General features: G+C 26.6%; 1 protein-coding gene and 2 pseudogenes across 3 annotated transcripts; 2 read left to right on the top strand and 1 right to left on the bottom strand.

The window, feature by feature from the left end:
• Positions 1–2866: 2866 nt before the first annotated feature.
• LOC111275838 (metallothionein-like protein type 3) lies at positions 2867–4003 on the top strand (annotated as a pseudogene). The gene is made up of 3 exons (XR_002688405.2): positions 2867–3126; positions 3404–3442; positions 3729–4003. The product of XR_002688405.2 is annotated as a metallothionein-like protein type 3 (transcript).
• A 4441-nt stretch (positions 4004–8444) lies between these two features.
• Positions 8445–9624, top strand: LOC149511672 (uncharacterized). The gene is made up of 3 exons (XM_089754127.1): positions 8445–8736; positions 9014–9052; positions 9339–9624. Exons 1-3 carry the CDS (start codon positions 8573–8575, stop codon positions 9439–9441), a joined length of 306 nt encoding a protein of 101 aa, XP_089610253.1. The 5' UTR covers positions 8445–8572; the 3' UTR covers positions 9442–9624.
• A 117-nt stretch (positions 9625–9741) lies between these two features.
• LOC149511671 (cytochrome c oxidase copper chaperone 1 pseudogene) lies at positions 9742–10820 on the bottom strand (annotated as a pseudogene). Its single transcript, XR_016333502.1, has 2 exons — positions 10304–10820; positions 9742–10168 (listed from the first exon to the last, which is right to left on the bottom strand). The product of XR_016333502.1 is annotated as a cytochrome c oxidase copper chaperone 1 pseudogene (transcript).
• Positions 10821–14991: the final 4171 nt, after the last annotated feature.

Raw genomic sequence — 14991 nt, 5'->3', positions numbered from 1 at the left:
TAGGCATAAATATATAACTGACAGCAAACGTTTTCTAGGCATAAACCTACAACTAACTTCACATATATAATATCAAATATATTTTTTTGATGGGATAAATAAAGGCATTTTTAGCAAGAAAATGCCTTGAATCATCCCTAACAAAAAAATTTAAAGGCATTTTTTACCAAAATTACCGTCAATAATCCCCTCCAAAAATTTATTGTGTGGAATATTAAAGGCATTTTAGGCAAAAAAACACCTTCAATAATCCATCTTGATTTTTTTGTATGGAAACGCCTTCAATAATACCAATTAAAAATTAATCGAATGGATTATGAAAGGCGTTTTTCTATTGGTACTGCCTTGAATAGTCCCTAACAAAATGTTATTGAAGGCGTTTTTTAGTATAACCACCCTCAATAATCCGACAATTAAAATTTATCGTCTAGAATATTAAAGGCATTTTGAGCTAAAAACGCCTTCAAGCATCCGTTTCAATTTTTGTCTAGGGATTATTGATGGCCTTTTTGGCAAAAATCACCATTAATAATAACAACAAAAATTTAATGATTGGATTATAAAAGGCAAGTTCAGTCAAAAACGCCTTCAAGAATCAGCTCCATATTTTTCTTATGGATTATTAAGGGCGTCTCTCTAAGAAAAACGCCTTCAATATTCCTGCAAAATTTTTTAAAGCAATTGGTGAAAGCGTTTTTGTCAAAAAAATACCTAGAATAATCAATTACAAATAATCCATGCAAAAACCCAAAAAAAAGGCTAAAGAGAGAGATCGAACCTACAACCTTATGATTAATATCCGTACGATCCAAATATTTTGATATGAGATTTATTGAACTCATTTATTGAAGGCGTTTTTGAACAAAAACGACTTCAATAAGCTTGAGAATTTTTTTTGTCTAATTATTAAAGGCGTTTCTTGTAAAAAATAACTTTAATAATCTCATACAATTTTTTATGAGGTGATTATTGAAGGCGTTGTCTACCAAAAACATGTCTTTAGTATTCACTGAAATTTTTTAGGCAAGATAATTCAAGGTGTTTTAGTCGAGAAACGTCATTGATATTAAGTCTTGGGTGACGTTTATAAGTAACAACGTCACTATTTGAATATTTAATGGCATTTGGATAATAAACGCCTTAAGTTTTATAAAAATAATGAAGCTAGTGACGTTTACAAGTGAAAGGCCGCTACAAAATTACTGCTAATATGTATTTTCTTATAGTATTTTTAAATAAATCCATGCATGTGTGTAATAACCTATTTTCTTAAAAAAAAGTTTTTTTCTTTATTTTTTTAATTTTTTTGCTATCCAACTTTCTTTCAATTTTTTAGATTAAACCTAGCTTTTCAAGAATAAGGAATTTATACATAATTCTTTTAGTAATGAGCAGAGAAAAATTCTCTATCAATCTTATCGAAGGAAAATGCCTAACATTTTGATGGTCCATATATAAGGATGTTTGTGCCTAATATAAACGTGTTGGAATACTAGTGAGCTATATTTTTAAAAGCAAATAAAAACTGAAAAAAAAAATGCATGATCTCAATGGGATTTTTGAGATAATGTTATAATTAATCATTATAAGCTTTAAACTCCATTTATTTATATATTTATTATTTAAAAAAAAATTAAGTTGATACGAAAAGACTTGAAAGAATATATATATATATATATATATATATATATATATATATACACACATTGCTATATGAAGAAAGATTAATTTATATTAGTGTAAAATAAAAATATTTTATATTTTTTAATTATTGATTTCTATAAATTAAAATAATTAAATTAAATTATTTTTTTTATTTTTACTTATCTTTCTCATCAATAGTAAAAAAATTGTATAAAATTTTTATAATTTTATACTGTGTAAATTAACACCTTCTCTTAATATAGGATGTAATTATGTGAAAGATGTAACTTTTGTCTACAAGATTGATATTTTTACTATATGATATGATCCTAATACCATATTTGTAAATTAAGACCAAGATAAGTGCTAGGAATGTCAATGCTCAAAATCAATTACAATTAATTTCACAAAGTAAAACTCCTTTTTACCATTTTTTCCCTTGTTTTGGTTTATCAAGTGTTTCAAAACATCAAGAAATTTCCTATCAACAATTTGGAAAAGAAATTCTCTTAGGAGAATCTAAAATAGATCTCTCCATATTCTTTTATCAATGATTAGTTGTGACTAGACTCGACGATTCGTATATTTTTATCGTATATAATATTAAAATTCATATATTTTTATCATTTTTTATACAAATATTACGTGTTATAATTTATATCGATATAAAAATATAAAATATAATTTTTTTTATTTTGTTAAATCCATATATAGTTATTGTTACAATTTTAAATCATATCATATTTGTGTCTTATTTTCGTATCGTATTTGTATCATATCATTGTATCGCATTTTAGATAATCAGTTGTTAAGCTACTATCTTTTTTCAACCTATTGATTGAAAAAAATATTAAAATTTAATAACTTTAAATATGATAATTTTTAAATACGATATAACAATATTATACAAAAATAATATAAAAAATTATGTAAAAATAATATAATCTAAAATTGCTAAATCATATATAAATTTGATAAAAATTAAAAAATATATTTTATATTTAACATAATAATATAAATTATAATATAATAATTTTTATATTTTATATATATTTAAAAAAATATGATACAAATATATTAATGTCTAAATTTAGCAAAGATACGTTGGTAGATATCTGTACTTGTATATATGCCGTCTCTCTTTAAAGACCGAGAAATGAAGCACCGACATGAGAGAGGAGTATAGCAAGCCAAGCCCCTCCTTTACCAAGATTCCTTCTGACTTTTCGTCGAGAAGCGTGTACTTCTTTCATGCCTACTCAGGCCCTCCATACACAAAACCATAGCCTCACCCTTCTTACCTCCATCTATAAATATAGAGTCATGTAAAGCTTCGGAGATATAGCAATCCATTGCAATCTATAACAACTTTGCAAACTTAAAAAAACCTTCAGTTCTCAGTTCTCACGTTCAAAAATTTTCCTAGTTCACCATGTCTGACAAGTGCGGCAACTGCGACAGCGCTGACAAGAGCCAGTGCGTGTAAGTAATCGATAATCCATCCATGATAAACTTCCTTCTAGTGTTGTGTGTGGTTTGAGATTACGTTATTGTTTTAAATTGTTACGTTCATTTCTGCCATGTCACCGTCAGGCTGAACAAAAACTTTTCAATAGCATCCATTTTATCTTTATCTACCATGTTTCCTTGGGGACAACCTGGGGAAAATCGAACTAATTGCTATCTTTAAGCTCTTTGTGAGTTGGAAACCAAGTATCATTGAAACTAAAGGCTTTTTTCTGCATTTCTATGCTTACAGGAAGAAGGGAAACACCTTCGTCATTCAGAATGAGAAGAGGTATACTTTCTGCACTTCACTTTGATATCTGCAAAGAAACAAACCAATAATAAACATAAAATTTCATATATGCTACTAAGATCTGAATCATTCCTTAGATTTTCGAGCAAGCAATGAAAAACTTCTTAATTTGATGCATGATTTTCTACATATATAACCTCCTAATTACTTAACTAGAGAAGCAAAAAGAACTACGTTTTTCACAGTCGATGAATCGAGAATTAAGAAACTTAATTTGAAGTATACAAATGCTAATTATAATCTGTGTCGTGTTCTTTCTAAACAGCTACATCAACATTATTGTCGTTGAGGTTCCAGCGCTGAGAATGATGGCAAGTGCAAGTGCGGAGCTAGCCGCAGCTGCACAAACTGCACGCGTTGGTCATTAAGCAAACATAAAATAATAATGTTGTACTTTATGGCAATATTATGACCTAAAATATAATGAAATTTGGGTTGAATGATTTGTCTTTTGTTATCTATTTGTCATATGTTTGTATTTTTAGAATTTCAAATCAAATTACCTAAAATTGAATTAATCAAATTATTTTATTTTATTTTTATTAGTCGAATAAATTTTTTTAATTTTAAAAATAAACCAATTAAAATTAATTTAGTTGATTCGATTAATTTTTTCAATTAATCAAATAATAAAATATATTAAGTTAAATTATATTTAAAAATTTTATTTTCTCATATGTAAAACAAATTAAATAAAATCATCTTATAAAAATATTCAAACACCAAAATATTAAATTAAAAACCCTAATAACTTAAAGTGAAATTGATTATTTCATATATTTTTAGTTTTATCTATAGGTTTTATAAGATTTCGGTTAAAATTTTGGTTAATTTAGTTTTCAAATTGAATTAACCAAAAATTAAAATTTTTATAAAATCAATTTCGATAATCAATCACAATTAATTCAGTGACCAACCAACTAACCAAATTAAATCAATTCAGTCAATTAATTTAGTTATGAACACCCATAGTTTGAGATGTTATTGGGAAAATTTTTTCTCTTATTTAAATGGGTATAAATAAGAATGAAAAAGAAAAGACTTTAAGCAATGGCAGGCCTGTGGATGTAGCAGACTTTGGGCCTATGAAAGGGATAGTAGACTTAGACTGAATATCTTTTGGGCTGAATTCACGAACAAAGAAAAAGGTCAATACTAGATTTTGGCCCAACAAATGGACTAACAATTAAAAGCCCAATTTATCTGAATTTTATTTTTTGTAAAAAGAGTAAACAACTCATAATTTTTAATTTCTAATTCATATATTATTTAAATTTAATTCCACTTCATTCACCTAATTGATTTTATGTATACTAATCTAAATCTTTTTTTATTTCCCAACATAATATCATTATTTGGTTCGATAATTGATTTTTTATTTTTTAAAAGCGTTCATGTATGCATGTATAAATAAATAAATTTTTATTTTTTACCAAAACAACATAAACCAATACTTCATTTATCAAATTGTCGAAAAGGGTTTGGTATTTTATGTAATAATCCTAAAAAACTTGATATGAACATGTGAAGGAAAAAAAAAAAAAAAGGGGGTTAGTGAAGAGGACAACCATGATTTTTCTTTGCTATACAAGGATAAAAAGATTAAAAACTTATATGTAAGGCTATTCTTTGTTCTTATAAAATCTTCCAAGGTTGAGATTGAACTCTTCAATTAAATTCTCTCAACACACAGCCCAAATCATATAGCAAATTCGAAAGCCACAATTCATCCTCGACATGGAAATTGAAGCTTCTTAATTTTTGGTTTGTCATGGGCCGATAAGGCAGAACATGATTAAGTACTCCAGTTGTATGATCGTCCATTGACTCGTTGTCATCAAAAGATACGTATGCTTGTGCTTTGAAATCGATAAATCTTTCCACTTCCTTGATGAAATTTGTACTGCATATTTTGTTATGGGAAAGTTGAGAATGTTTTCACAAAGTGGATATGCAGATTGTTTATTAACCAGTTTTCCCTTTCATCCGATGTGAAATAAGCAAACTTACTATAAGTTCTTACAGTAAAAAAAACAAAGGGAAAAAATATGAAATAAACTAAAACATTAACAAAAAATGTTGGATTGCTACAACAAAATGGAAGAGCCAATATTTACCTTCCAAGAGAAGTAGGTGCATATATTTCCTATCTTCTTGAATTGCCATGAACAACAATTAAATGCAACAATGAGCAGACAAGAATTCTTGTAATCCACAACCATTTTAAGATCGCTAAGAGAAACACTTTGAACTCTAGCGTCTTCTCATCCTATAAAATTTGTCCACGTTCATACTAATGTCTGAAAATTGTGTTTATATAGACAGTGAAAAATAAATACACGTGAATTTTTAGGACTAAAAATATAATTATTCCAAATATTTTCTTTAAATAACTTATGATATTTGAAGATTTTTATAAGATTACTTAGGAAATATAACAATTAGCTTGAAGATTTTTACAATTATCATAATTTTAGAAGATTTTTACAATGATAATAATTTTAGAAGATTTTGTTAAATTACTTATGAAATGTTCCTTTTATGTATTTTTATATTTTTTAAAAATAAATTTAAAAAAATTTTAAATCAAAAAATTCTATAATTAAGATGTCATTTTATATCTTTTTTTATACCTAATTAGAGATGTTCATGAGTCAAGCCAAGTTGGGCTTGAACCGAGCTTATGTTTGGTATTAATAATTTATATGCTTGTTTAAACTTAACTTGAAATTTTTATTTCAAAATTTTTTCAAGTTCGACCTAAATTAAAAAAATAATCACAAACTTACACACTAAACTTAATTTAAATAATAAAAAATTAAAGAAATGTGATTAAATTAAGTTTAATAGAATTATATTTAATTCACATATATATAAATTAAAAATAAAAATTATATATGTAAAAATTTAAAATTAATAAAATATATATTTTTAATTTTTAATTTTTACTTAAATGTGAATTAATTTATATATAATTCACATATACATATATATAAAAATAAAAAATTTATATATATGTAAATTCAAGTTGGGCCAAACTTGATTTTTAAATCTTTTATCCAAATTTGAAATTTAAATGGACTTAAAAATTATGCTCAAACTTGTTTAACGAATTTTAATTTTTTATTCAAAACCTCTTAAAATTTAAACGAACTTTTAAACTTAGACAAATAGCCTAGCTCTTGAGCAGATCTATGCCTAATAATGTTGTTTGTGCCTAATCAACTGACTTTCTCCTTAAGTTTTTTCTTTTTCTTCATTTGATATGAAATTTTGTAGTGTTTTTTTTCTTAAGGTTAAAAACCCAAGCTTCTAAAGTTCTATTTACCATCATTTCATGGAGAACATTTGCTTACTTTAACATGTAATTATTGGATAAAGATAATAAAACATTATAGCAAAAAATTAATACCACACCAAACGATGGTTGACAATATGTCACCTTTCATAATATAGAAATGCACAAATATATGGGCTTACTCTTATATAAGGAGATGCCTTTGGATAACAAATTTTAAAAAATTTTGATATAAAAACATTTTAAAATACATCAATTCACAATATTAATCGAGACTAGAGATCTTGATGCATGTATGTAACAACCTATTTTCTAAATAAAGCTTTCTTTTTCTTTATTTTTTTTTCCTATCCAATTCTTCTTTCATTTTTTAAAATTGATTTCACCGCACCTTTCAAGAATAAGAAATTTAGTCAAAGGGAAATTCTCCATTAGTCTTTTCCAAGGAAAATGCCTAACATTCGGACGATCAATATATAAAGATATTTATGCCTCCTATATGCGTGTTGGAATACTAGTGAGCTACATTTTTAAAAGCAAATAGAAACTGAAAAAAAAAAATGCATGATCTCAATGGGGTTTTTTAGATAATATCATAATTAATCCTGATAAGCTTTAAGCTCCGTTTATTTATATATTTATTATCTAAAAAATGAAGTTGATATGATGAGAGAATATATATATGTGTGTATTTATTTATTTATTTATTTATTTTTGAGGAAGAATCAATTTGTATAGTATAATTCTTTTTTAACTTTACATGTTGTTTTAATTATTAATTTCAATATATCTATAAAAGATGAGATTAAATTATTTTTTTATTGTTACTTGTCTCCATTATTTTTTAAGTCTATTAAAATCAATAATTTAAAAATAAGTAAAACTAATAAAAAAACTTATACTGTGTAAGTAAGTCAGATCCCTTTTATATATATATATATATATATATATAACTAAAAAAAATTTATATTGTATAATTAAATCAGATTCTTACACACACACACGCATATATATATATAAAGAATGTAGTCATGTGAAGTTGTAACTTTTTGTCTACAATATTTATATTTGTACCATATGATATGATGATCATGATACCATATTTGTAAATTAAGACCAAGATAAGTGCTAGGAATCAATTACATTTAATTTCATAAAGTAAAACCCCTTTATACCATCTTTTGCCGTAGTTTTGGTTTATCAAGTGTTTCAAAGCATCAAGAAATTTCCTACCAACAATCTTAAAATGAAATTCTGCTAAAAGAATCTGAAATAGATTTATCTATATTCTTCTACCACAGATTTGTTGTGGAGCTATTATCTTCTTTCAACTTGTTAGTTAAGGGAAAAATTGAATTTGATAATTTTAGATACAATAATTTTTAAACATTATATAATAATATAATACAAAAAAAAGCAACATAATTTAAAATTGACAAATCATATATAAATTTAATAAAAATTAAAAAAATACATTTCATTTTTTATATATTAATATAAATTATAATATAATATTTTTATATTTTATATATATTTAATAAAATATGATACAAATATTTAAATTATTAAATTTAATAAAGATATATAGATAGATATCTTATATATATATATATATATATATATATATGCCATCTCTCTTTAAAAAATGAGGAATGACATTGACATGAGAGGAGGATGGCATGCCAAGCCCCTCCATTATCAAGATTCCTTCTGACTCTTTCTCGAGAGGAGTGTGCTTCTCGCATGCCTACCTGGCCCCCCATATACGAAACAGCACCCTCTCCCTTCTTGCCTCCTCCACCTATAAATAAATGATCATGCAAAGCTTTGGAGATATCTCAACCATTGCAAGCTATACCAACTTTAGAAACTCAAAAAACCTTCATCTCTCAGCTCTCACGTTCAAAAACTTTCCAAGTTCACCATGTCTGACAAGTGCAGCAACTGTGACTGTGCTGACAAGAGCCAGTGCGTTGTAAGTAATCGATAATCCATCCATGATAAACTTCCTTCTAAGGTTGTGTGTGGTTCGAGATTATGTTATTATTTTAAGTTGTTGTGTTCATTTCTGCCATGTTACCGTCAGACTGAACAAAAACTTTTCCATAGCGGCTATTTTATCTTTTCCTACCATGTTTCCTCAGGGACCACTTGTCGAAACTCGAACTAATTGCTGTCTTTAAGCTCTTTGTGAGTTTGAAATCAAGTATCATTGCAACTAAAGACTTTTTTCTGCTTTTCTATGCTTACAGGAAGAAAGGAAACTGCTTGATCATTGAGACTGAGAAGAGGTATACTTTCTGCACTTCACTCTGATATCTGCAAAGAAACAAACCAATAATAAACATAAAATTTCATATATGCTGCTAAGATCTGAACCATTCCATAGATTTTCCAACAAGCAATCAAAAACTTCTTGATCTGATGCATGATTTTCTACCTATATATTCTCCCAAGTACTTATCAAGAAAGGCAAAAAGAAATATGTTTTTCACAGTCGATGACTCGAGAATAAAGAAACTTAATTTGAAGTATACATATGCTAATTATAATCTGTATTTTGTTCTTTCTGTGCAGCTACATCAACACTGTTGTAGTTGAGACTCCAGCTGAGAATGATGGCCAGTGCAAGTGCGGAGCTAGCTGCAGCTGCACAAACTGCACATGTAGTTGTCATTAAGCAAACAAAAAATAATAATGTTGTAGTTCATGGCGACATCATGACCTAAAAAATAATGAAATTTGGGTTGAATGTTTTGTCTTTTGTTGTCTGTCTGTCATATGTTTGTGTCTTCTTACATACTGTGATCATGTAATGGCCATGTCCATGGACTTGTCTGTTAATGAATTACTATTAGTATAACTCTTCTCTGCTTTGCTCTATCTTTTACACCGGCTACGTGTACAAGGTAAAGGTAAAGTTGCAGTTTGATTATATTGTGGGACTTGAACTGGAATTTATTCTCCTGAACTAGAACCAGCTAAACTAAGGGTTAAGAGAATAGCTAATCCTGAAAAATTATTTTCATTATTTTTGAGCTCTGATCAACCAGTGATCAATATATTCTACAAAGGGATACAGTCCAGACATAAAGACAAAAAGAAACTGAGAATCACAATAATCTGTTCACCATTTGGCTTCCATTATTAATTAAATTGTCATCAAGTTGCCATCTTTCCACTAACTGTATACAATTTTCTTTGCTCAAAATTTTGACCAATATAAGTTACACAACAACACACAATTAATAAGAGAGAAAATTGACATGGAGAGTCAGCAGCTAAAAGATAAAAAAGGGCAAAATGTTTACTCAAGGAACCAAGACATACCGAGTTCTGTCTCTGTCCATATCCTGACTCATGAAAGTATTCTGGCAGTTCCAATTCATTCCACAGAGGTAAACAACCTCATAAAAGCAAAGAATATGAAAGAAATGAATAGTTGGGATGCTCCAACACCAATTTTCAGAAAAAGATATCTTTCCTTTATTCCTAAATTTTTCAAATCATATCTGTGTAACCCTCTAATAAATAGTTTGTACCTCAAATTCTTTTCATTCTATAAACTTTGAATACCAATCTCAAACATTGAAGGCCTCTGCACGAAGTAAAATACGATGAGCCTCCATCCATTTTGCACAAGCTTTTTCACCATGCTCAACGATGCATTCGTCTCTGAGCTTCTTCGTCTCAGGGCAAGCACAGCAAATTTTCTTCTTTGGGTTCGATCTGCACCAGATGTTTTTTTGCTGACCCCTGATTTTGTTGCGAGCCAGGCAAAGCTAAGGCAAAGGCATTTTGCGCAGGCAACCGACCCATTCTCTGAGGTAGAAAGTGATCTAAGATAATGTGAGAGAAATAGAGAGAAGAGATGCCAGAAAATGGATCAGCAAAAACAGAACCAAAACTTATCCAATTAAGCACAATGAAGAAATTCATCATAAAGGCAAAGAAAATAAAGATAGGCTTTGATATCAGTAATCATATGACAACAATAACCTGCAGCTAATGTCTATTACTTTTCCTTTTTATGTCCTACTAATACTAATGAAAAGTTGTTAGTTTATTATAGATATTGATTCGTCAGTTCGGTTAATGTTAAATTAAATTATTTAATATTAAATTAATTGAATTATGTGATTTTATTTTTATTAATTGAATTAAATTTTTTAAATTTTAAAAATTAACTGATCAAAATTAATTCAATTGATTTTGTTAATTTTTTTTTGTTAACTAAATAATCAAATGCATTAAGTTTAACTATATCTAAATTTTTATTTTCTCATACGTAAAACAAATTAAATAAAGTTATCCAACGAAAATATTTAAATATTACATTAAAAACTCTAATAACTTAAAATAAAATAAACAATTTCATATATTTTTAGTTTTATATATAAGTTTTATAATATTTCAGTTAATTTGATTTTTTATCCAAATTAATCAAAAACTGAAATTTTTTTTAAACTATTTTTGAAAACCAATTGAAATTAATTCAATAATAACCAAATTAAATAAGTTTAATTGATTAATTCAATTAAAACTAAATTATAAACGCTCTTAATTTGATATGCTATTGGGAAGAAATTTTGTTTTATTTGAATGGGTATAAAAAAGAACGAAAAAGAAAATAACTTAATTGGGCCTATTAAAGGGATAGTAGACTTAGACTAAACATTTTTTGGGCTGAACTCCTAATAAAGAAAAAGGGCAAGTCTAGATTTTGGCCCAACAAATGGACTAACAATTAAATACCCAATGAATCTGAATTTTATTTTATGTAAAAAGAGTAGACAACTCATAATTTTTAATTTCTACTTTACATATAGTTTAAATTAAATTTCACTTTATTCAAACAATTGATTTTATGTATGCTAAATTAAAATTTTTGTAATTCCCAACATAATATCACTATTTGATCCGATAATTGTTTTTTTTTTTTTTAATTTTTAAAAGCAATCATGTATGTGTGTATATATAAATAAATTTTTTTTCTTTACAAAAAAAAAAAAAACCAAAACTTCATTTATCAAATTGTCAAAATGGGTTTATGTAATAATCCTAAAAAAGTTGATATGGACATGTAAAGGAGAAAAAAAAAACGTGGTAGTGAAGAGGACAATCATGATTTTCTTTGCTATACATGAAGATAAAAAGATTGAAAACATATATATAAGGCTATACTTTGTTCTCATAAAATATTCTAAAGGTTGAGATCAAACTCTTAATTGAAGCATCCCTCAACTCACAACCCCAAACCATATAGCAAATTTGGAAGCCCCAATTCCTTCTCGGCATGGAAGTCAAAGCTTCTTAATATTTGGTTTGTCATGGCCCAATGAAGCCGAACATGATCAAGTACTCTAGTTGTATGGTCATCGATTGACTCGTTGTCGTCAAAGGATACATAGGCTCATGCTGTGAAATCCATAAATCTTTCCACTTCTTTGATGAAACAAGTGTTCGTACTACATATTTTGTTGGGGGAGAGTTAAGAATCTTTTCATGAAGTGGATCATGCAGTTCGCTTATTCACCAGCTTTCTCTTTCATCTAATGTGAAATAAGCAAACTTACTGTAAGTTCTTATGGTAAAAAAACCAAAGGAAAAAAAAATGAAATGAACTAAACATTAAGAGAAAATGTTGGATTGCTACAACAAAATGGATGAGAAAACATTTACCTTCCAAGAGAATTAGGTGCATATATTTCCTATCTTCTTGAATTGCCATGAACAACAATCAAATTCAACAATGAGCAGACAAGAAGTTTTGTAATCCACAACCATTTTAAGATCGCTAAGAGAAAAACTTTGAACTCTAGCATCTTCTCATCCTACAAATTTTGTCTATGTTCATACTAATGGTCGGAAATTGTGTTTATATAGACAGTGAAAAATAAATACACATGGATTTTTAGGACTAAAAGTATAATTATCCTAAAGATTTTTTTTAAATAACTTACGATGTTTAGAGATTTTTACTAAATTACTTACGAAATATAATAATTACCTTGAAGATTTTTATAATGATCATAATTTTAGAAGATTTTGCTAGATAACTTATGAAATATTCATTTTATGCATTTTTATATTTTTAACTATAAATTATTAAAATTTTTAAATCAAAAAATTTTGCAATTAAGATGCCATTTTATATTTTTTTTATGCCTAATTAAAGGTATTCATAGATCAGACTAAGTTGGGTTCCAGCTAAACTCATGCTTGGTATTAATAGTTTATATATTTGTTTAAGCAGGCCCAATCCAAAATTTCAAGCTTCAAATTTTTTTCACATTCAATCTAAATTAAAAAAATAAATCTTAAACTCACCCATTAAACTTATTTTATATAATAAAATTTAAAAAAAGTGATTAAATTAAGTTCAATAGGATTAAATTTAATTCACATATATATAAAAATTAAAAATAAAAATTATATATGTAAAAATTAAATATAATAATTATATAAAAAAATTTAAATTTAATAAAATATATATATTATTTTTATATAAATGTGAATTAATTTATATATAATTCACATATACATATATGTAAAAATAAAAAATTTATATATATATATATGAATTCGGGTCGAGTCGAACTTAAGTTTTAAATTTTTTATCTAAGATTCAATTTAAAATTTAAACGGACCTAAAAATTATGCTCCAACTTGTTTAATTAATTTTAATTTTTTGTCCAAACTTTATTAAAATTGAAGCAAACTTTCAAACTTGGGCGAATAGCCCTACTCTTGAAGTGATTTAATCACAAATTAACTGACTTTTTCTTGAAGTATATTTTATTCTTCCTTTGATATGAAAATTTGTAGCGTTTTTTTTTTTTCTTAAGGTTAAAAACCCAAGCCTCCAAAGTTCTATTTACCATTAATTCATGGAGAACATTTGCTTACTTTAACATATAATTATTAGAGAAAGATAATAGAACATTACAGCAAAAAATTAACATCACACCAAACGATGGTTGATAATATGACACCCTTCATAATATAGAAATGCACAAATATATGAGCTTTTGGATAACAAATTTTAAAAAATTTTGATATAAAAACATTTTAAAACACATCAATTCACAATATTAATCGAGACTAGTGATCTTGATGCATGTTTTTAACAACCTATTTTCTAAATAAAGCTTTCTTTTTCTTTTTTTTTTTTCTATCCAACTCTCTTCTCATTTTTTTAGATTGATTTCACTTAGCTTTTCAAGAATAAGGAATTTATATATAATTTTTTTTTAGTAATGAACCAAAGAGAAACTCTCCATCAGTCTGTTCCAAGGGAAATGCCTAACATTTTGATGGTCAATATATAAGGGTATTTAGGCCTAATATATGCGTGTTGGAATACTAGTGAGCTACATTTTTAAAAGCAAATAGAAACTTTAAAAAAAAGCGTGATGTCAATGGGGTTTTTGGGATAATATCATAATCATAATTAATCCTGATAAGCTTTAAGCTCCTTTTATTTATATATTTATTAATTTAAAAGTTGATATGATGAGAGAGTATATATATATTAAGAATGTAATCATGTGAAGATGTAACTTTTGTCTACAAGATTGATATTTTTACCATATGATATGATGATCCTAATACCATATTTGTAAATTAAAACCAAGATAAGTGCTGAGAATGTCAATGCTCAAAATCAATTACAATTAATTTCACAAAGTAAAACCCCTTTTTACCATCTTTTTCCCTAGTTTTGGTTTATCAAAGTGTTTCAAAGCATCAAGAAATTTCCCACCAACAATCTTGAAAAGAAATTAGCAAATATTAGTTATGGAGCTACTATCTTCTTTCAACTTGTTGATTGAGAGAAAAATTAAGCTTGAAAATTTTAAATATAATAATTTTTAAACATCACATAATAATATAATGCGAAAATTTTATAAAAAATTACATAAAATTAATACAATTTAAAATTGACAAATCATATAAAAATTTGATAAAAATTAAAGAAAAAATACATTTCATATTTAACGTATTAATATAAATTATAATATAATAATTTTTATATTTTAAACATATTTAATAAAATACCATACGAATAGATGTATTATTTAATTTGGTAGAGATATATAGATAGATATCTATACTGGAATATATGCCATCTCTCTTTTAAAAACGAGAAATGACATTGACATAAGAGGAGGATAGCATCACAGCAAGCCAAGCCCCTTCATTATCAAGATTCCTTCCGACTCTTCCT

The sequence above is a fragment of the Durio zibethinus genome, chromosome 25 (assembly GCF_047325235.1).
Source record: "Durio zibethinus cultivar Kanyao isolate XHJ-2024 chromosome 25, ASM4732523v1, whole genome shotgun sequence".
In the NCBI taxonomy this organism is placed as follows: domain Eukaryota; kingdom Viridiplantae; phylum Streptophyta; class Magnoliopsida; order Malvales; family Malvaceae; genus Durio; species Durio zibethinus.
The sequence above is the reverse complement of the archived record's forward strand: the minus strand, read 5'-3'. Positions and strand labels throughout refer to the sequence as shown.

Bases quoted from the DNA above. Each gene is read 5' to 3' on its own strand.
- LOC149511672 (XM_089754127.1), top strand. From the start codon at position 8,573: ATGATCATGCAAAGCTTTGGAGATATCTCAACCATTGCAAGCTATACC. The intron at 8,737-9,013 runs GTAAGTAATCGA...CTATGCTTACAG, and splicing joins CTGACAAGAGCCAGTGCGTT to GAAGAAAGGAAACTGCTTGA. The intron at 9,053-9,338 runs GTATACTTTCTG...CTTTCTGTGCAG, and splicing joins ATCATTGAGACTGAGAAGAG to CTACATCAACACTGTTGTAG.